Source organism: Rhagoletis pomonella, unplaced genomic scaffold (genome assembly GCF_013731165.1).
Source record: "Rhagoletis pomonella isolate Grant_MI unplaced genomic scaffold, Rhpom_1.0 Rhpom_scaffold_01890, whole genome shotgun sequence".
In the NCBI taxonomy this organism is placed as follows: Eukaryota; Metazoa; Arthropoda; class Insecta; order Diptera; family Tephritidae; genus Rhagoletis; species Rhagoletis pomonella.
In genome coordinates, this window is record NW_023460445.1 from 13,634 (window position 1) to 36,634 (window position 23,001).

The following is a 23,001-nucleotide window of genomic DNA, read 5'->3' on the forward strand; positions in this document are numbered from 1 at the left end:
TTATGATTTATGGGCGTGGCAAAATCGATCGAAACTCGAGTTTGCTAGTTTTTGCCTAATTACAAAAATGAAATACCATTGGAAAGGTACTAATCGGGATATCTATCAAAAGCGAAAACACAAACATTTGTGTCGATCGAGGTAGATTCAAATGAATTACTCGAGGAAAAAATAAGAGTCCTAGTAGGTCTGAGACAGAAAATTTCATCAAAACCAGCACTTTCCATCAGCAAAAGCTATGTTGTTTTAAGTCTGTGGGCTATGCGGTTCTGATCTAATAGCGTAATTCAATTTTTGCAAATTAAAATAACGTACAAATTTAAAACAAACAAAAGAACGTAAACGTTGAAGGAAACTGAATTTACGTTCTCCTCTTTAGTCAAGACAAGAGCTCCCCAACGTTGGCGACATCTACCATGCGCTCCACACAAACTAAAACCGGGCGCCATCTTGAGTGCCTTTGAGTGCGTAGCGATTTGTCAGCACTGGTGAGAGCTAGTCATGTATTAGCAGAGAACGAAAAATATTAGTTTTTCTTTCACATCATTTTGTCGCGGACGGGAAAATTTGTTGGTCGCAGTGGAGAATTGATTTAGTTTTTGTTTTGTGAAATTCTTATTGGAAACTAATAAGAACTTAATAAAATTACCGACCAGTGTTGAATGTGAGTAAAAAAAAAATGTATACAAGTGTATTGGTGCATAAAATTTTGCAGGATATGCAGTGAAAAATTTGTCAGCAGGCTCCAGAAAAATTAGTAGAAGAAAGTTGAAGTTCGAAAAACGCAACGACGGACGAGAAGAAGAACCGTTAAAGATACATTTCAGGGTAGGAGAGTGATTTTCCCTTTTGCTTTGTTGCGGTGGTGTGAAGGAAGGTACAAGTTCGAAAAATTAAGCCCACTTTCGGAGGGTGGTTAAATGATGGGCTCACTGGCTCACAGACTGACTGACTGACTGACTGACTGACTGACTGACTGACTGACTGACCGACTGGTCGTGTGACTAAATGGTCGGCTGACTGGCTGGCCAACGGTTGGTGGTTGTCGTTAAGGATATGGTGGTCCATCCTTACTACATAAATAAGTAGAAAAATATTCGAATAAGATGCGTTAGGTGGGTGAGTTAGTCAGTCAGGAATTTTTCAATGCTTCCCAATTTTATGTGCGCATAGCCAGTGAGCGCAAGGATTAAAATTGCACTCGCGCAATGCAGTGACCTGGATGTGGCGTATGTATGTACATATTTTAACATACATATGTATGTAAATATGTCTATACATAATACGTATGTATGTATGTATGTTGTTCGGAAGTGAGAGTCGAAGTGGGAGAAGGTGTTACTGTGATGATATGCGCACAAATTACCGTGGCTTTTATACCTATTTGCTTTTCATTTTCTTTGCTACTTATTGCAGTGCCTTGTTATTGTTTACGAGTACAAGCACGAACAAAGTTGTATGAAAAAGTCTAAAAAAATAACAGCAACAAAATAAAGGAAATGTCTGGGCTGACCAACTGACCACATGCCTACATACATACATACATACATACATATATACATACACACATACATAGTGGTTACACAATATTAAATCGAAATTGAAGCGGGTAACAGGTAATAATGTTTAAGGACTAGTACGTTAAATGAGCGTACCGGGGCAGCAGGATATTAGAATTGAGAATTGTGAGAATAACGGTTATGAGTTTGTGTGTGAGTACATATTCGCACTGCATATTGGCTATGCCAAATCAGTTGGTGGTTAGTGAAGAGATTCTTTGCACCATCATGTCTTGTAAAAAAAAAGTTCGATGCTATTTTTACCTTACCACGCACCTAGAATTTTAATTACAAAAATTTTCTGTTACTGCAACTGCGAAAAAGTGGCTGCCACCCAAAGTAGCTGAAAAGCTGAAAGTTGTGCGAAAATTGTCGGTGAAGTAATACTTTTGTGGTCCTATGTATGTATGTATGTATGTGTGTCCATACGGACATAGTATGTGCCAATATGTAGGTTAATACATATGTATGTATGTATGTATATACATAAATAAAAAACATTTAACCATACATACGTATATATATTATATGTATAAACATATGTACATACATTACTTATGGTGTGTACACATGCATGTAGTATGTACATATTCTGTACATTAGAATAACTATGAAACTAAGAAATTTGGCATGAATACAAATGTGCCGCTTGCTATAGACATTGGCCAACTGAAATTTAGCAAAGCGAAACGTAAAATAATTGAAGAAAATAATAACAACAAATATGTGCAGAAAGAAATTAGAAAACTAAACTAAATACTTGTGAGAAAAATTGAAAACGAAAACAAGTGAACATTTTTTCAACTTTACTGCGCTGCGACCGAGGCTGTTGCTGCTAAAACTTGCTAAAAATAGCAGCAACACTACTGTAGAAGATGAAACATGGTCTTCAGCCCGATTGAATGGAGCTGCACATCACTAATGTTATTTTACATATATCAACGGTGACCACCCGTACTTTAGTTCAAAGAACAGTTCTTTTTCTCAAGGTGCTGTCATTTAATTTTTTTTTATAAATCGTGTTCGACTGTTTCTTCATCTCCCTCTTCTCTGCAATATTCATGGTATTATATTCCTAGTCTCGAACAGTGACTATTTACCAAACAAAAGTGCTGCCAGATTTTTTCCCAGCTATACAGGACATAGCTTATAACATAAAGATCCATATTGGATCTACCATTTATCATGGAAAAAGTTGAAATCGAGCATATGTACCTGAGTAACATGTTAGTAAGAATCGAATCTCATCTCAGATTCGTAATAAGCGTCCAAAAGAGCCCCAGAGGAAAACGTTTCAAGCGGAACGAATTCGACAGTATGAATTTTTAAAATCATGCTCGAAGTTCGTAATCACAAACCTCAAAAACATAAGAACCTGATGTTACTTTTTCTTTTCTTTTATAGTGTTGGGTTCTCCATTGGCAAAAAATTTGTAAAGCAAAACCTAATTTACGGTTAGTTTAGATGCCATGTTGAATTTGTCAAAGGGCCACACTGTATTCAATAGGAGGGCGTCTACGTGATAATTTTAAGACCTTATTCTTTGTAATCCGTTCTATAGAATTTTTGCCATCGTACTGTACCGGTTGACGTGAGGTGGATGTAAATTTTACGCGGCTTCCCTTACATTCGCTATGTATGGCACGTTCAGTTCGTGAAATGTTCGCACAAGAGTTGTGGGGAATGAAATTCTCTACAACTTTCGACACCTGAATATTTGAAAAAAGTAAAAATTTCGGAAATTAAATTCTCTACAAAATAGTATGTAACCATTTACGAAAAACGAATAAGCTTACAAATCGCAAAAAAAAAAACAACAAAAAACATAAAGTCCAATATGGCGGAATGTTCCCAATTTTCACCAAAAATAATCAAACTTAAAAAAATGTATATCAAAATTTCAAACTTTATATCAGAATCTTTAGAAATTTTTCAGGTTCGCAGTTTTGTAGTCCATTCAATTCTTAATGTAGGTTTCAAGTAGCTAAAAATTACCGTTGATTTTTTAGAGTTTTGGTTTTTTTAGGGTCTTGTGCATTTTCTCCCATATAAAAAAAAAAAGATTTTGATCATGCGTTATAAGGAATGCACAACATCCTCCACAAAAAAAAATTAAAAAAAAAAATCAACAGTAACTTTCAGCTACAAAACTGCATACCCGGAAATTTTCTAAAGATCCTGATTAAAAAGTTTGAAATTTTGATGGAAATTTGTTGAAGCTTGATTAATTTTTGTTAAATTTGAGTAAACTTCAAAACACTCAATTATACGTTAAATGAAAATTATTAAAAATAAATAAATAAACATAAGTTGCAACAATATCATTTAGAATTTGGGACGTAACCCGTATATAAATGCATATAGAGTGACTCAAACAAATGACCACGTGTTGATTTTCTTCAAATATTCGTAATGTTTTTCGAGCTAAATTTCATTCTCAAAAGTCAACGCGTTTTTTGCCGTTTGAATTTTGCACTTCAATAGACTAAAATTGTATGGGCTATAAAACTGCATACCCAAAAATTTTCTAAAAATTGGGAACAAAAAGTTGACATTTTGATGAAAATTTTTTGAATTTTCCTAAACTTTGTATAAAGTTTGAAACTGTGATTTACACGGTTTTGGTTAAAACTTAGACAATATTTTTATATAAAAATAACAAAAAAAAATTTATCTGGAAAAATATTACCAATATTAAAAAAAAAAAACAACACGTGGTCATTTGTTTGAGTCACTGTATGTATGTTTATGAAAATGTGTATATGGATATGGATATACATAAATTACGAGCAACAAGTTTGATAATTATGCTCGGCACTGATAACATATTCGACTGCGGATTTGATGAAACACTGAAGCCAGTTTATCGAATTAACAAATTAACTTAACAAACTGACTTTAAACTTAGTGGAACTCTTGGGTCTGCTTTGTTCCAAGATATGAATGTTTACCCTGCGGGAAATGTATCTAACTATAAATTGACTCGAAGTTAATTATTTTCTTTGAGGAAAGCTAACTATATTTCTATGGCGATGGCCGTGAATTAGCCAGGGGTGGTTACCTCTGCATTTGATGTCAACTAACTTGTAACTATTTTTGGAAAAAAACATCAATAAGGAAAACAAAACATTTTTTTGTAGCTAACTACAAGTTATATATTTTATAGAAATTCCGCAACTAAGCTAACTACAAGTTGGTTATACATATTTTATCAATTGGTAATTTTTTTTCTGCAGGGTATGTATGTACTATATGTATATACATACATATTAGTTTTTTAAAATTTTATTTTGGTGTTCTTCAGTAACTAAATATTTACATAACTACATGCATATGTGCGTATGTAAATGCCTCTTGCCTAAAGAGTATTTTCATTTGAATTTGTTTGAATTCGGTAGGGTAAAGTTGCGTCTGATATGTATTAATATTGAAATACAGATTAAGCATTCAACAGCCGTTAACTTGAAGCATTAACAAATAAAAGCCACAAAGTAATGTTTGTTGTTTTTTTACGCAAATAGAAAGGAGTATATGAAGTTGATTATGATGAGAACGTTAACGAATGATATCAATAACGAAATGGATATGGATATTTTTGCAAAAAAATTTTCCTTTAACTGCAATTGCTTTATTTGCTCACGTATGTACCTATGTATATAATGTTTAATTGTTGCATTTATTGTACGCCAAGAACGCTCGACACATATTTTCCGTCTATCAGAACGTGGCTTTATGGATGCTTCGATGCTGGTACTACCAGCAACAATGTCCAGAGCCACAGCGAATACATTGAAATATATGAATAAATGGAAAATTTAATTTTTCAGCTTAAAGCCAAAAAATCTGCTCGCATAAAAAACTCCACCTCAGAATAAAAAAAAAAATAGTTTCCATATTCCATGCCAATTAAGTAATTTTTCCTAGAAAAGAATAAAAACCTATGCATGGACATAAACTTAAAAAAAAATTAACAAAAGTGATACAATGCCGGCAAAAAGTATTGGCACAGCAAATTTTTCACAATGTATGCAACAATTTTCTTTACTAATATTATTCCGCCAAATTTTTATAAAAGTATGGTTCATTCTACAACAAAGAACATAAAAATATAACTCCTAAACTGTGTGCAAAACTCACGAAAATTCAGCAAATTTTCAACTTTTTTATCAGATTTTTTAGAATTTTTTTGAGTAATACAAAATACAAGTTTTAAGTAGCTAGGAATTACTGTTGATTTTCGGCAATTTTTTCACGCAGGCTCTTCCATACAAAAAAAAATCGAAAATATTTCATATGGAAAAAATTCTCAAAAATCATTGCGATGTTTGTCTAACTCCCATCTTGCAGTTTTTTTTTTACTAGAATTTAATGGGCTGCAAAACTGCATACTCAAAACAATTCTAAAAAAAAACCGGATTAAAATGTCGAAAATTTGCATGATTATTTGCTAAAATTTCGGGAGTTTCGCACAAATTTTAGGAATTATATTTTTATGTTTTTTGTTGTAGAATGAACCATATTTTTATAAAAAATTGGCGGAATAATATTAGAAAAGAAAATTGTTGCATACATTGTGAAAAATATTAGAAAAAAATGTATGCATCTATTGTGAAAAATTTGCTGTGCCAATATTTTTTGCCGGCAGTGTACATACACTGGTAATCAAAAGTGAGTGCATGGTGTTTTCTGTTTAACAATTGCAATGTTTTTCAACTTAAAATTTTTTGTTATTTTTTTATAAAAATATGGTTCATGCTTTAATTAAAACCCTACAAGTCCAACTTCATACAGAACTTAGAAAAATTCAACGAATTTTCGTCTAAATTTTAATCCTTTTACCTTGCTTTTTTAGCTTGGGATGTAACCAAAGGTGTGATTGACAACTTAGGTCGGCTCTCTTTTAAGGTACTATTATGCCAAAAAATATAAACGAACGATTCAAAATTCATAAAATTTTTTTTCAATTTGACTTTATAAGATGGTTCTACTGAGAGCAATGTCAAATTCAATCACACTTTGTTAAATACATTTTGGATGTAACTATGTAATGTATGTGTATGATGCGCCTAAAAGATGCAGCGATTTCCATTCTCAAGTTACATACCTGTTGACAGTACGAATGGAAATCATAAAAGCGAGTTTTTAGGTTTTTAGTCTTTTAAACTATAATTTTATTAATCTGAATTTTTTGAAAAATTTTGAGTTCACAGATAGATCGTTTTTTTTTTAATTCAAGTGAAATACTGCTGACTAAGTGCTGACGGTACCACGCATTTTCTTTCATACAAAGTAATTTTATACATGGAAAAAAGCAAAAAAATTATCAAAAATCAACGGGTTTTTTTTTTAGAAACTTAAAGCTTGCACTTTATACTAGAATTTAATAAGCTATAAAACTGCATACCAAAAATTATTCTAGAAATTAAAATTAAAATGCTTGGAATTGGGATGAAAAGTTGTGGAATTTTTGTACAAAGTCTGAAATTTAGATTTATACGGTATTTGTTAGATAAACAGCTATACTTTTATATAAAAATAATGAACGTTAAAAAGGCAAAATAAAAGTAGTAAAACTGGTAAAAATGTTGATGTGCTATCTTTTGTCGCTGGGTGTACATACGTGCATTGAGTCAAACAAGTGTTGATTTTTTTTTTTAAATATTTACGATGTTTTTCAAGTTGAATTTCTTATTTTTCAATAAAAATATTGCCCAAGCTTTATCCAAAACTATTTTATTCAAAGTTTCAAACTTTATACAAAGCTAAGGAAAGTGCAATAAATTTTCATCAAAATTTCAAACTTTTTAATATTAATTTTTGGGTAAGAAGTTTTTTTTTAATTCTAGTCAAATGATTTAATAAAAAAAATAAGAATACATTTTCATTCATCATTCAAATAATTTCGAATGAAGAATAAATTTGTATTATTCTTTGAAGTATTTTCAAATAACAAATAAATTTATTCACCATTCAAATATTAAGGATGAAGAACAAATTTTTATACATTATTTAAGTAAGTAATTTCAAATAACGAAAACGATCAAGGTAAATGTTCGTGTCATATATGTTTGTATAATAAATATGTATATAATATAAATGACCCAGATTTTCACTTTCATACAGAGAAGGTGGCGACAAACATTATTACGCGATCCAGCCTAATGCAAACACATGCATACTGTCTCAGCCATTGCGTTGACAAGCGACGTCATGCAACAGAAGATGAACACTTTACTTCAAAAACGATAAAATTAGACAAAGCGTCTGTTTGCTTGCATATCTACCTGCTGCTGTCGGCCAATTGCTTCGTCACCTATGTGTACGTACTAATGCATATGTATGTACATTAGCGTAGTCCAAAAATGCATGTGAAAAAGTGAAGTCGGAATTTGAAATCAAAAAATATGTAGAGGTCTCTCAAAGCGCTCAAAGTTTTCCATGTACATTATATGGGGGAAAACAGCTTTTCATAGAAAGGGTATAGAATCCTTCAAAATCAATATTTTTCGAAGATTCCCAATAACAATAGCTAATTGTGTATTTAACCATTCTTTCATAGTAACTTTAATTTATAGGTCCGCAAAAATCCCGAAAAATGCAATGGGGGGACCAATAAAAAATCGTTAGTATTAAAAAATGGTAAAATAAAACAAAAACAAAGTTCTCCGATCGAAAAATATTGATTTTCAAGAATTCTATACCATTTCTACGAAAAGTTGTCTTTTCCCCATATAAAATACATGGAAAACTTTGAGCGACCGCTAAATATTTTTGGAAAAAATGGCGGCATGCTTTTTTTCGATATAGAACAATCCTAGGTGGTGAGAGCATTAAAATTCCGACATTACTTTTTTTTGGACCACCCTAATGTACATACTTACATACATACATATATATGTATGTCTAGTACTTCTTGGCACAATATTCGCCACCAACTTGTCACACTTGTCAACCCGCAAGTGTTTGTGAATTTTTTTTTTTGTTGTTTGTTCTCGACACTGCAACGACTAGCAGCAAACAATGTGCAACAGAAAGTTTTTCGTTAACAAATCGGACTATGAAGTAATTAGAACGGAGTGTTTTTGGGTACCAAAATTCTCAAATAAATTGTAGAATTGTACTGAATATGCAAACAAATGTATGTACATTCAAATATATGTATGTATGTATATGTACATGAATGTGTACGAGTATGCTTATAACTAGATATATACATATACATATATATAAAATTGATTGGCTCCTTATATTTGTTGGAGCTAAAGTCCCAAAAATCACAATAAAAATAACTTTTAATATAGCTGCTTAAAAGCCCAAAGAGGTCTAATTCATTTTATGTTAGTTTTTAAGAGACGAAAAAACTGTACATATCCATATTGGATTAGATTTACACAAGCTCCGGAATATAGAAGATTACACAGGATCCCAAAATGAAATACCTCCATATGTATATGTATGTGTTTGCTCGTTGGCCGAAGTGATTTCTGGAGGTTATCTATAGGAGAGAAACACATCAACAACCATATGGAACAAGAGTTCTGAACTAGAATGATGAATCCGCCTTAAGAGCTGAGATCTCCATGTTGATTTCTGATTACATAGTTCATGGTCCACCTGTTGAAAGTCGAAATTTGGGCTTTAATTGACCTTGTCAAGTTAAAATTTTTACATTTTTAAATTATCGAGTTATCTGCTTATATCTGGTTATATTTATAATTCAGCTTACAATATTAAAGTATGCAAGGACCCCAAATCCAAGAAGACAGGGGAACACTTTCTTCGCAAAAATACCCGTAAGCTAAAAATATTTAGTTAAATATTCCCGCAGAGTATTTCAGACTGTAGGTGTTTCTCTCTGTAGGATCTGTATCGAAACCCCCTACAAACACCCTATAAATTACGTTCGTGCATCCGACGTGGCGGTCTTTAAGTGCTCGAGAGAAAGATTTTGCGGAGGATTTACGGGCCCTTGCGCGTTGCCGACGGCAAATGAGGCAGACGATGGACTAATGATGAGCTGTATAACCTTTACAACGACATGGACATAGGCAGCGAATTAAAATACGGCAACACCGCTGACTCGGTAACGAATCTGCGATGCGGACTTGACTTTATCTGGCATTTTCAATTGGCATCACTTGGCATAGAACAGAAACGACTGGCGTGCTCTTTTGGACTCGGCCAAAATCGCTTAGTGCCAAAAGAAAGGAAGAAGATGTATGCGTTAAATACTTAACACCACCGTTAAGGTGGTATATGACGAATGCGTAGAGACAAACAAACAAACTTCTTTTCTGGAATTCTTTCTATAAAGTTTAAATTAATAGTTTTATTTATAAAAACTAGTAAATTGGCTACCTTCACCAGATGCTTTATTATCGTATATTAGGACAGTGGTTGCGGTTAGTGTTCCCCATAAAAATGCTCGTATGGCTTCGAGATTACCTTGAGGGCTTTCAAAGTAGCATTAATTAATGTCAGAACACTACAACTGATTTTACTGTCAGACAATCGTTTTTTTTTTATCAACCGATTTGTCCAGGTTTAGATATGGTACATTAGTCTGCATCATTCCCCATACAACAAAAATCGGTACGATTTTTCCATTGGAATTATAAAATCTGTTATATTTTAAGACTTGCGCCAAAATATTTCGATTTATGTGAGCAGGACCGATTTGAAAATACCTCCAGAAATTTAGTTTTTCATGAATAAAGATAGTTTTTTAAAGTATGTTTAAAAAAAAAATAAATCACCTCAGATGACAAAACGGTTTAAGCTTAAAAAAAATAAAAAAGGTATTTTCACACCCTGTTCATTTCTTTGCAAGTAGACTCATTCAAAGCATGAAAGAGAAAGGTAAGATTCACGAGCGTCATTACAATATGTGTTGATATTTGCAAAAAAAAAAATAAACATTGGGACGCGAATGAGGTTTTGCGCAGAAATAAACGGGGTGAGAAAATACCTTTCCAATGATATCTGATAAGTCTAAATCGGCATAGTTTTGGGCCCTGTTATTCAAGTTTTTCTTAAACCAATTTTTGATAAAAGTTAAAAAAAACACAGCATCAAGGATATCACTATTATGATTCCGTTGAATTTTTTATTTTTATACAGATTTTTTTTTACTTAACTGGTTTTAGCTGTTTTATCATCTGAGAGAATTTTTTTGAAAAATCCTTTAAGTAGGTATTTTCGAATCGCCCAGCTAACGTAAATCTTAATATTTTTCCGAAATATTTTGGCTAACGACTACGGAAGCTTTGGACACAGAAATAACGCAAAAAATTTTCAATCCATCTTGGACGTACAACCCATATTAAAGCTGTAATTGCTGTATTTGATCTAAAATGTAAACACGCGGCAGGGCATAGCTCAACCAATTACATCAGAAAAAGTAATTTATTTCTGCTTATGTAGCAACTAGCTTCAAATTGATGTATAATCACTTAGCAGCCTCCTTGAGACCAACCAAATGCTTATAATTTAGATACCTTTGCAAATACATAACTCAATATTAGTTGAAAAATGATCTAACTTTGGGCAATTAACTATTTCAGCATTTAATACTAAGTAACTTTAAATTGCTTGAAAAGACATCTGCAAAAGAAACATACTGACTTTGAAGTGCTTTAAGCCAAATGCATTTTAAAGTTATTGAATTCAAATTCAGAGTCGGATAATTGGCTGCTTCGTAGCACATCGCCATGTTAAAGTAAACAGTCCGTTCTAAGGAAGAAAGTCAAATTTTCAATTGGCTGCGGTGGGTAAAAAACTGGTTGAACATCAATATTTAGACTAGTTTCTTTCCGTACTTGGCAGCTTCTATGTACAAATACATATGTACATGAATACATTAATGCAAAAATATACATACATACATATGTACATCGGTACAGCATATTCAATTTTCTAGATATACTACATAGTACAATATAATGTATGTATGTATGTACGTCGCTTTCAGCACCAAATATGAAATTAAGCTTATTTTACATTCCACGGTTCTTGATTAGCTAATCTCAGTTTCATTTAATACTATAAACGTATATACATACATATGTACATATATGTGCATATACATATATTTTGTTAAAATCGCTTATCCATTTTCTGGCGCACATGTGTTGATTAAACGCAGATGGACGAAAACAGAGGAAATGCCAAACTGCTGACCAATGTGGTGTGGTGTATATGGGGCGTTCCATACCAAAATGTGTTTGTTTTGTTTCAAATTTTTAGTGTTGATGGATAAACATAAATAATAAATAAATATGAAATTTGAGCTTGATTAATACATTTTTAAAAACTTTACAGCACAAAAACAAATCGATTTAATAGTTTTCCAAATATATCGAGAACGGGGCGAAAAAAATTAAAAAAAAACCACACATACACATATCAAAATTCTCTAGCAAAAGAAATATCTTTTAAATTTTTATTTTTTTGCAAAATTTTTCACATACAAATTTTTTGATGAAAACAAATAGTTTTTGAAAATATGCCATCTCAAAAAAAAATTAAAAAAAAATCACAATGGTAACTCTGAGTATTGCGCAATATTTCAGTAAAGCATTACAGGGTACACTCTACAATAATTTGAGTTATGAAGTTTTTTTTTACACCGAAGTTGAGTAAAATGATGAGTGCATTGCAAATTTACAAAATTTTAAAATTTCGCTTAAAACATGCACTTTATTATACTAAAATATAATGGGCTACAAAACTTGCTCAAAAAAAATTTAAACAAAATTTTAAAAATTTGTAAATTTGTAATGTATGTACTCATTTTACTCAACTTGGGTGTAAAAAAAATTCATAACTCCTATTGTTGTAGAGTGCACCCCGTAATACTATACTTAAATATTGCGCAATACTCAGAGCTATCATTGTGATTTTTTCAATGTTTTTTTTGGGATGGTATGGGATGTATGTGAAAAATTTTTCAAGAAAAAAAATTTTAAAATATCTCTTTCCATATAGAATTTGTGATTTTGTTTTTCAATTTTTCTCCTGCCCGTTCTCGAGATATTTGGAAAACTATTAAATCGATTTGTTTTTGTTTTTGTGCTGTAAAGTTTTTAAAAATGTATTAATCAAGCTAAAGTTTCATACTTATTTATTATTTATGTTTGTCCATCAACCTTAAAAATTTAAAATAAATCAAACACATGAAGTGTGAACCCCGTCCATTTTGGTATGGAACGCCCCATATATACATATATGAAAGTATGTATGTACATATGTGCAGGCATATGTATTTAAAAAAAAATTATAAAAACAAAAGAAAATTGCAGGTGTCTGTACGTTTAGCTAAACAATAAGTTAGCCGAGCACATGCACACAAATCCATCAAATGACTATAGAGAATAGCCATAAAATGTACAAAAGTATCACAGGTACATACATATGTACATACAGATGTATGTTTTCTTACATGTGTACAAGTTATTATAGTTCATACTCTTACATGTGCAAATAAGTATAAATAAATATCTAAAGATATTTTTATTATTTTATGCGAGTAAAACGCCTGAGGTTTTGTGCGACATTAAATGTTCGCTTATGAGATGTTGCTAAATACAGTGAAAAAGAAGTAATTGAAGATCGTTTGCGATGTTATGCATGCGAAGGCGCAGTTTAGTTTGCTTGTGACCCCCCATCATACGCGCATGAGTGTGCGCTTGTTGCATATACATACATATGGACACATATGTTAGTAGGTGAAAATTAATGTGCACACACGAACGCGCATTGAGAAGTTTTTATTTAAAATTGCTTTACACAAGTGTTTAGATAAAAGTTGCCATATGCATGTAGGTATGTACATATGTACAATAAACATGTATGTACATATGTACAATAAACAAGTAAGAAAGTCTAAGTTCGGGCGGAGCCGAACATTAAATACCCGGCGCAATTATTAAATATATGTTTTCCACCTTTCCAAAAGCTACCGCTACACGATAAGCCGGGGTGTATAAATTTTAAGTAAATTAGCGTCCTTAAATTTCGAAATATTGAAATTTCAAGCATTTCTGAAATTTACCGTTATATGAAAAGCGGTCGTAATTTTAGTCCGATTTCAATAATTTTCAACGCTTTGCTTTTATGTGGCAAGCACAATAACCATACCGAGTTTGGTTCAAATTGCTAGAACGGTTAGCGAGATACATATATGTGATCATAAGTGGGCGGTGCCACGCCCATTTTCCAAAATTGTATCATAAGCGTATTTCTTAGTAAAAAATTGTTGCAACCATCAATTTTGAATAAATTAGCTTTATTATTTACTGATTTATCGAAGATTTTGTATTTCTCTAAATTACCGTTATATGGGATGTGGCCGTGGTTATTGTCCGATTTTAAAAATTTTCGGCCATTTGGTATGTTGTAGCAGGACCAACAACTGTGCCAAGTTTGGAAGAAATTGGTGCAGCGGTTACCAAGATATACACATGTAACCATAAGTAGGCGTGGCTACGCCCATTTGCCAAAATTTTTTAATATTCTTATTTTTCGTCTAAAACTCATTGTAAATATCAATCTTGAGTGAATAATCTTCAGTAGTTACTAAAATATCGCACTTTTCGTATTTCTGAAAATTACCGTTATATGGGAGGTAGGCGTGGTTATTGTCCGATTTCGCCCATTTTCAATACCATCCGTCCTATGCCCAAAAGAAGTCCACGTACCAAGTTTCGTTAAGATATCTCAATTTTTACTCGAGTTATCGTGTGCACAGACGGACGGACGGACGGACGGACAGACAGTCACCGCTTAATCGATTTCTCTTTTCATTCTGATCATTTATGTATAGGTACATTTGTCTATATCTATCTCGATTCGTTTTGCCTGTTACAAACAACCGTTATGTGAACAAAGTTATAATACCCTTGTGCACAAGTGCTAAAGAATGAAACTCATATACAAATGTAGAGTACCGATAATTTTTTCATAAGCCAATGATCGGAACTTAACCAAATTAGTATGGGACCAGACCAGTATGATCGAATTATCGAAAACGGTTCACGTAGTCCAAAGTAAAAAAAAGTCTTTTGCTAAAATCGGTTAAAAATAGGGGCCACTGCTTCGCGGTAATCCAGAGAACAAGTTGGATAGAAAGCAATTTTTTATGAGATTACTCATACCACACGTATTCCATTAAAAGGCTCCTTTGAATACGCTGTGGAGTAGAGATTTTAGGAGCTCAACAAAACAATGCCCAAACGATACCACCTCTCCCTGCTAGTCAAACCCTAAAAGGATTTTGCTCCACCTCAATAGATTGGGTTAAAGCTTACAATTTTTTGTCACAAATTCAATTTAATTAAATGTAGCATTATTAATTTAAATGACTTCGGGTCGATGGTCTATGCAACTAGTACACATAATTTCCTTTTTTAATTAGTTATAATATTATAGTATTATGTATTATAATTAATTGTTGTAAATAAATAAATAACGACACAACTCAAAAAAAAACTTACTACTGAATAGTGGAATATGCCTCTTATTCTTGTCTAATCCATGCAGTGCACGGACTTCGAGAAAATTAATAGTGGTAGATTTTGCATGATGGCAGAAGCTGGTAGATTTTTTTTTTTAAAGAAACTATATTAGATAGTTTTTACTCATATAGTTGGTGTAATTTTTTGTTTTTGTACTACTGCTGTAACCTTATATGAATACGCTATGGGATAATAGTCCTTTTTTAACAACAAACATTTTTTTTTCACGCCAATAAAATATTCAACAAAAAAAAAACATTTACATAAGTAAAACTGGGCCCGAATCACGGCATCCAAGATCAAATGAAACTCGATTCGAGTCGAATGAAATAAAATGACAGCTGTATTCTCTCAAACAAATTTTAATTTGAAAAATTCATTTTAAAAAGGGGCTCAAAAAATTATCACCACTTAAAAATTTTTTAACTAAAATTATATTTGAAATGCTTGAAGTTTCCAGACCATTTGTTCGTCATCCTCAACAAAAAACGTGTTGCAAACGTATAATAATTACATAAACAGCTGATAGAGATGCAATTGCACTTTTAAATTGGTTAAGGTCTGAGTAACTTTTCATTTTTATTTTATTTGTTTCCGGAAAATATTGGTGGATTTTTAGCCTATATTGGTAAAAATGGTAGAAAATAACATACATACAGCTAAAAAGTTCGTAGATCTACCAATAAAGTGGTACTCCGTGAACTAATAATCCATGTCTAATCCTCACTAAGGGCCGGTTGCTCAAAGCCTGGTTGACACTAATCATCGGTTAACATCGTTATCGACGTTTTCGACTCCATGCATATAACACGGTGTCGGTAACGTCGATAACGATGTTTAACCGGGGATTAGAGTCAACCAGGCTTTAAGAAACCGGCCCTACATCTTTATAAATCAGCCATAAATATTTAGTAGGGATTAGAGAAGGATTAAATAGAGTATGCGCCACTATTGAGTAGTATGTGCTTTTTTCGAGTTTTGAGTTGTGTCCCTATCGCAGAAGACCATCGATATATCCATACCTTTCTCGGATAGGTGTTAACTCTGACAATATTCGTATAAGGTTGCCACCTATTCGAAATTGTTTATAAATTGAAATAAAGACATCATAATATGGGTACCAAATGAAAATTATTTAAAACATCGCCAATTTAGAGATATTTTTGAATAAGGTTGCCACCTATTATCTATGGTATATTTATTTATTTTATTTTATAGAAACTCAAAGAACAATATTTCAATTCATGGGTAATAAAAGAAAGGTTTTATACAATGTTTTGCCTAAATTCTAAAAAAAAATTCAATAAAACCACAAAATTTAACAGATCTTTTTCATTTTCCTACTCGGAAATATATGTATGTATGTATGTGGCCACCAGTGTTAACAAATAAACAGTTGCGCGTGCAAACATTTAAACTATTAAATTGATAAATGAATGCTTCTACTTATATTCAGATTTTATTAAAGTCATTCATTGAATACTTCTGTATGTGCATTAGGGTGAGCCAAAAAAAAAAACCAACCTAGCGATTTTATGACCTTAATAGGACCTATTTACAGAGGAAAATTCTAAAAAAAAACGCATTTTCTACGCATTTTTTATTATGTTAATGTAAGTTTTTTTCATTTAGCATGACTATTTCCTATAATAAAGATCTAAAACTGCATATTTCTTCTTTTTTTGACTTTAAAAGCGCGTTAGTTAGTATATACATTTTATGCGTTGACAAACTTTTTATCTCAAATTGATCAGAAGTGATACAATTCTTAATGGGGAAAAAAATATTACATTTTATTTACAAGGAAATTTTCTAATGCTCACCGACATCTTTTAAAATTGGAATACAAATTTTTCCAAATGGGAGACTTTTCTTCTCTAATTCCTTTAGGTTAGTCTATTTGGCTCACCTTAATGTACATATATTTTCAATCAATGCAATTCCATGTCATTACAGTTCAATTAATTTCCCTCAATTATACACATAGTTTATTTTATTTTTTTCAAATGTTATTCTTTTATGTTTCGTATCGTTTTTGTATGTTGTGTGAATTTGTGATCAAGCCTGAATCCAATCGTGTGTTAGTACGCACTTTTAATCAGTCGACTTCGGTGGCCGGCGGATCGAGGATTGCGACGATGTCCATCTGAATTATCTTATTTTCGTATATCAGTAGTTATAACATTTTTAATGAAAGCAAATTTTTTTTACATATTATTTACATGGAAAATTCCAAACGCCTACCGACACCTTTTAAAATTGGAGTAAAAATTTTTCCAAATAGGAGAATTTTCTTCTCAGTAAATAGGTCCTTTTGAGGCCATAAATTTGTTAGGCTAGTTATTTTGGATCACCCTAATATAAATACATACCAGCGTATGTAGTATGTAAATTAGGGTGGTAAATAAAGTAAAGTCGGAATTAAATGCTCTCAACCACTACACAGGACTGTTCTATCCCGAAAAATAGTATAGCCATGTTTTCTTTTTTTGAAATAAAAAAATATTTCGAGTTCGCCCAAATCTCCAAGTTTTCCATGCATTTTATTATATAGTACAAAAACAATTTTTCTTAGTATAGAATTTTCTTGGAAATCAATTTTTTTCAATCGGAAAACTTGTATATGTAAATAGCAACCCTCGTAAAAGGATTTTTTTTTTTCATTTTCGCCAAAACGAAGCTCCTTCGTAGCCATCTACATATTAAAGACAGTATAATCACGGTCCTTGTCTCGCATATGTTTTTGGACCGCCCTCGTATACATAGTACATATGTGTGTCTGTAGGAAGTACGAGTGTATGAGTTCATTGTTTTTGTCAAAGCGTACAAACGCACCCGCACTATTGAGATTTGTGTGCCGTGCCGTTGCATTTATTTTCACACATTTTTACACTTAGTATGCGCGTATGTGCGCTTGTTTTGTTTTTACACCGCATTTTGCGCCAAGTAAAAACAAATTAGGAACAAATATTTATCTTGCACCTTTTATGTCTCCGCCTCAGACATACGAAATGTACACAGCAGTGTGTGAATGTATGTATGTATGTATGTATGTATGTACTCCTACGTTTATATTTTGTGTATTGTAGATTGCTAATTCTCTGCTGCATCTTTTCTTGTTACAGCCTTTCGGGAAGAGTATATGTACATATGCAATACAAATAAGGATGTGCCGGATAGAAAATTTGCCCGGGATAATCATATTCTCGATACCATGTGAAAAATGTGAGCCAAACTCGGATATCCGGTAGACTGCTGTCCTTAATTAATTTCACAGTACTTTGCACTGGCTTTGCGGTGAATTTATTCTAAATCATAAATGAAAAATCCGAAGTCTAGGAAAAACTTCTATTGAAGAGCGAGCTTGGGAAAGGCAACGACTCTGCCAATGGTTCAAGTTCTTGCAGTGATGTGGATAAGTAGTAGGCAAGGCAGTGACCGTAAAAGAGAAAATCAGCGATTTATGAATTAGAAACGGAGAAGTATTTTAAACTACCCGTTAGGTTTTCAAACTAACATTTGTAGGGTAAAACTCCGGAAAAGCCCGATTCCGGATATCTACCGGATACCCGGTATCAATCTATCTACAGTTTTCACAAAAATGAGATTTCCATACAAAAATCCACCTTAGACTTAACTGTCATGGATGATGTTAATGCTGGCCTTGTATATCGTTTGTCGCTAGAATTATCTATTGAATTTCAAAATTAAAATTGTAACCAGTGCATGAAAGTTAAGCCTCAGTAGTTTTTGTGTAAACGGCAGATAGGTCATATTGAAAATAAACCCTCGATATGTACATTGCCACAAACAAAATATCACTTTATTTTTGCCGAACCCAGGGGCTGCTTTTTAAATTTTTCGTCATATCTTCAGCATTTGCAGTCATATTTTAAAATTTGATATATGGATATTCTTATTTTATTTTTTTTTTAAGTTCATTGACCACAAGTATCCCATCAGATCTCAGCTCCTACCTCTCTAATGTCTGTAAATTAAAGTTCACGAAAAATCATTAAACTTTTGCTAAGGTAGTATTTCCTTGCGAAGAAATTTCGCTTTTTTTGCCGAACGTAGGGGTCGCCGTTAGCAATTCTTCTCCATATCTGCGGCATTTACATTACAGTAAACTAAAACTCGCCAAAAAGTATTAAACTTTAGTTAAAGAGTAATTTGATTATTCCAGTGGAACTATTTAAAACCATTTTTTATCGCCGAATGTCACCGAATAATGGCAAAAGGTTCGGCCAAAAAAATTAAATTTTGTTGTTTCGAAATTGCCTTGCAAAAATGCGGGATGTACGGTGAACTATTTTTGTTTGCTTGTGAGGTGGTACGGTCTAATGTACATCCAACAATAGTGGCAACCAGAAAGTAGCAGACAAAAATATAAATTCAAATTTTTTTAAATTATGCAGTAAAAATAATGAAAACAGAATAAACACACACGTTTGTTTTGCAAGAAAAAAACAATACCTAAAAGTTTCTCGCTATACTTGTATGTAAATATATGTATGCGTCAAAAACAACAGCGAACCACATGTCGTTTAAGTAATATGGGCACCTGTATATGGATGTATGTATGCATATGCTATGAAAACATATGTAAATATATACATGCATTGTACTTATTATAGGCAATTGTAAATTTCTTCGCATATGCACATTAGGGTGGTCATTAAAAAATCAAATGAACGATTTTTGAGGTTCACCCCCTCAATCAGTAATACCATGGTCACAGATATCACATATAATTTTTGGTCCCGATAGCAGTGAGTTAAGACGTCTTCATAGGGCAATCTGAGCTTTGACCCCTATGCGACAACGCGTTAACAGACTTCAATCGGGACCAAAATTTATTTTGCTTCCCACATTTAAGGACCACCCTATTGTGCATATGTGGCGTGTATGTATGTACATATGCATGTGTTTTTGTGTTAAATCTGCGGCAGCAAATTGTTCATACATTACGTTGCAAATTAATTGAAATAATTTACTTGAGCTTGAGCAAATGAATATGCAAGACTCGTTTCATTCGCTTTCCTCACCACCTCTTCGTATCTTCGCATTTAATAGCGGATACTACGAATTTTAAAGAGGATTTATGGGATTAAAATACAATCGCTTGTGACACCATGCCAGTGGCCATTGAAAATATGTATGTATATATGTATATAGTAGTATGCCACTTTCACAATGAATTGGCAACCAATTAATTAAAGAATTACAACAATGCACTCGTATGAATGTGTGCACTATGCGCTACGCGCGAACTCGCCTAATTGCATGCGTATTTATCAAACAAATAAATACTTAACATTTTTTCCATTTTAATTATTTACATATATGTATGTGCATAACATATTTATATGTAGATATGTAGAAAAGTTTATTAGTGTTACTTGTAACATTTAAAACGCCAAACAGGTCTATTGTGCGCTGGTAACATAACTTTTATAATCGGTTTTCTTTTCTGGGTAAAGTTTTTCTAAAAGTCTGGATTGTATGTATATAGCAAAACAACTTCTCAGTTTTCCCAGGTTGGCGATTTTAAGCGTTTTTTTCAGTTGAAGTTGGTAGTCACGGAAAAGCTTTTAAACCAATTAAAATTGATTTGAATGCAAATATTTATAGCATCAAAAGGTCTTTCTGGGGATTTTAGGGAACGCGGAATCTTAATTTTCAATTTATGTTTTCCAAAAACGGCCGATTCGGGTGCGCTACGATTAAAAAAATATGTAAGGAATATGAAAGAAAAGTGCAAACAGTGTTGCTAAACAATAGGGGTATTCACGATCCGGCGCATACTGTTTAGCATGGTGCATAGTAGATAGCATAAATAGCGTGATTGGCTAATTTTGTTGTTGTTTGAACACATGAAACAACAACAATCATGCTATTTATGTTATCTATGTACCGTGTTAGACAGTATGCACCGAATCGTGAATACCCCTAATGTTAATTGATATGTTTTGCACAAAAGCGCACCCGCGGCCGTTATATGATATATTTAAATATGAGTGTCAAACGAAGGAGTCTTATGAAAGCTTTAGTTTGCAAATACTTTCCATTAGGGTTGCGAAGAAATTTTTTGTGAAGGTCTGTACCGTTCCTTCGAATTTAAAAAAAATGAAATGTTATATTAAAAAGCTTGGTCTGTTATCGGTACAGTGGATTTGAAATTAGAGATACCGAGCCATGCGAGACTTCCCTTCACTCAGAAACAGCTGGACGGATTTGGATGAAATTTGGCACACGGACTAATATTTGGAATATTTTTTCGCTTCAGACGCGAGTGGAATTCACACACATAACTTTTTTTTTTTTAACCATCTTGGTATTACAGCGAACAAAAAAAATAATAACTATGTATTAAAAAAGGTCAAACCGTTTATAGTTTTAGCGAGACAATGGGCATATGAGCCGCATGTATTTAGTATATTCGTATATTTATGTACATACTTATGGCCTATGTATGTTTATGATTGCATATTAAAACAGTATTTATTTTTCAAATGGCGTGTATGAACATATGTATGTACATTAAAGTGGTACAAAAATGTATGTAAAAAAAATAAGGTCGGATTTTTCATGCCGCCACCCCCTAGGATTGTTATATACCGAAAAAAATATACCCATATTTTTTTATTTTGAAATAAAAAATAATTTAGGTAGTGCTCAAAGCGCTCAAAGTTTTCCATGTATTTTATATGGAGAAAAAACATCTTCTCGTAGAAATAGTGTAGAATTCTTGAAAATCAATATTTTTCGATCGGAAAACTTTACTTATCTTCAGAGGATTCCCAGTAATAATATTCAATTGTTTCTTTAACAATTTTTTCATGGTAACTATACTTTATAGGTCCTTAGATAATGCAATGGGGGGGAACAATAAAAAAATCTTTAATCATAAAAAATGGTTAAATAAACAATTGGATATTAATACTGGAAGAGAACCACAGTTTTCTGGTCGAAAAATATTGATTTTCAAGAGTTTTATACCATTTCTACGAAAAATTGTTTTTTCTCCATATAAAATACATGGAAAACTTTGAGCGCTTTAGCACTCCCTAAATATTTTTTGATTTCAAAATAAAAAAATTGGGGTATATTTTTTTCGATATAGATCAATCCAAGTGTGTGCCGGAATTAAAACTCCGACTTTATTTTTTTTTGAACCACTCTAATGTACATACTTACATACATACATGCATCCTCAGCTGGCATAACTTTACAAGAACGCGAATTACGGGCGTACGATGAACAGAGATTTGTTATTCAAGCACCAAAGAAATATTTGGTAATGCTGTAATGGTTGATACATTTAATTAATTGTCTGCATTGTTTGATGCCAAATTTTACATGAAAGAATAATTTATTTATTTCAACATGTACTTTTACTATATTGAAATATGACAAATAAAATTTTATTCTATTCTTGTATTCTTGCAGGCAACTGTTGCATTACCACTGCTAGCGACGGCCAAAAGTAGCCGCACCGCAGACAGTCTCTAGCAAATCGCTCGCAAATCTACAGCGCAAAACCAAAGCCAATCGAGAAAGCAAGCAAACAGCATGTCTTCGGTTACACAGCATACGGGCAATCAGCCGGTGGCGCAGCAAAATGGTAAACAACAGCCAACGGCTGGTGGCGCTGTCACCGCCACCAACAATAACACACATGAAAAAGTGGGCGGCAATAATGGAGCAGCGGGCAATGGTGCCGGCGGCGCAAACTCGAATACGGAATCCTCCCAACAAAGCCCCACCAAAAAGACAAGTCTATCGACTAAGGAGCGCGTCATTGACAGCGTCCCCTTTCCGCCGAGCCGCAAGCTAACAGCGGCCGATGTATTTGACGCACGCACTGGCAAGCCACATCATGACGTACTTAAGCAGCACTTCATACTTGAGGGACGCATCGAAGA

General features: G+C 32.8%; 1 protein-coding gene across 1 annotated transcript; it reads left to right on the forward strand.

Moving 5' to 3' along the window:
• Positions 1-670: 670 nt before the first annotated feature.
• On the forward strand, positions 671-23,001 carry LOC118752831 (serine/threonine-protein phosphatase 2B catalytic subunit 3-like; the record flags this gene model as incomplete). The annotated part of the gene is given in 2 exon segments (XM_036487688.1): positions 671-828; positions 22,526-23,001. A coding segment is annotated over 1 exon segment (353 nt), but the record flags the coding sequence as incomplete, so codon positions are not given.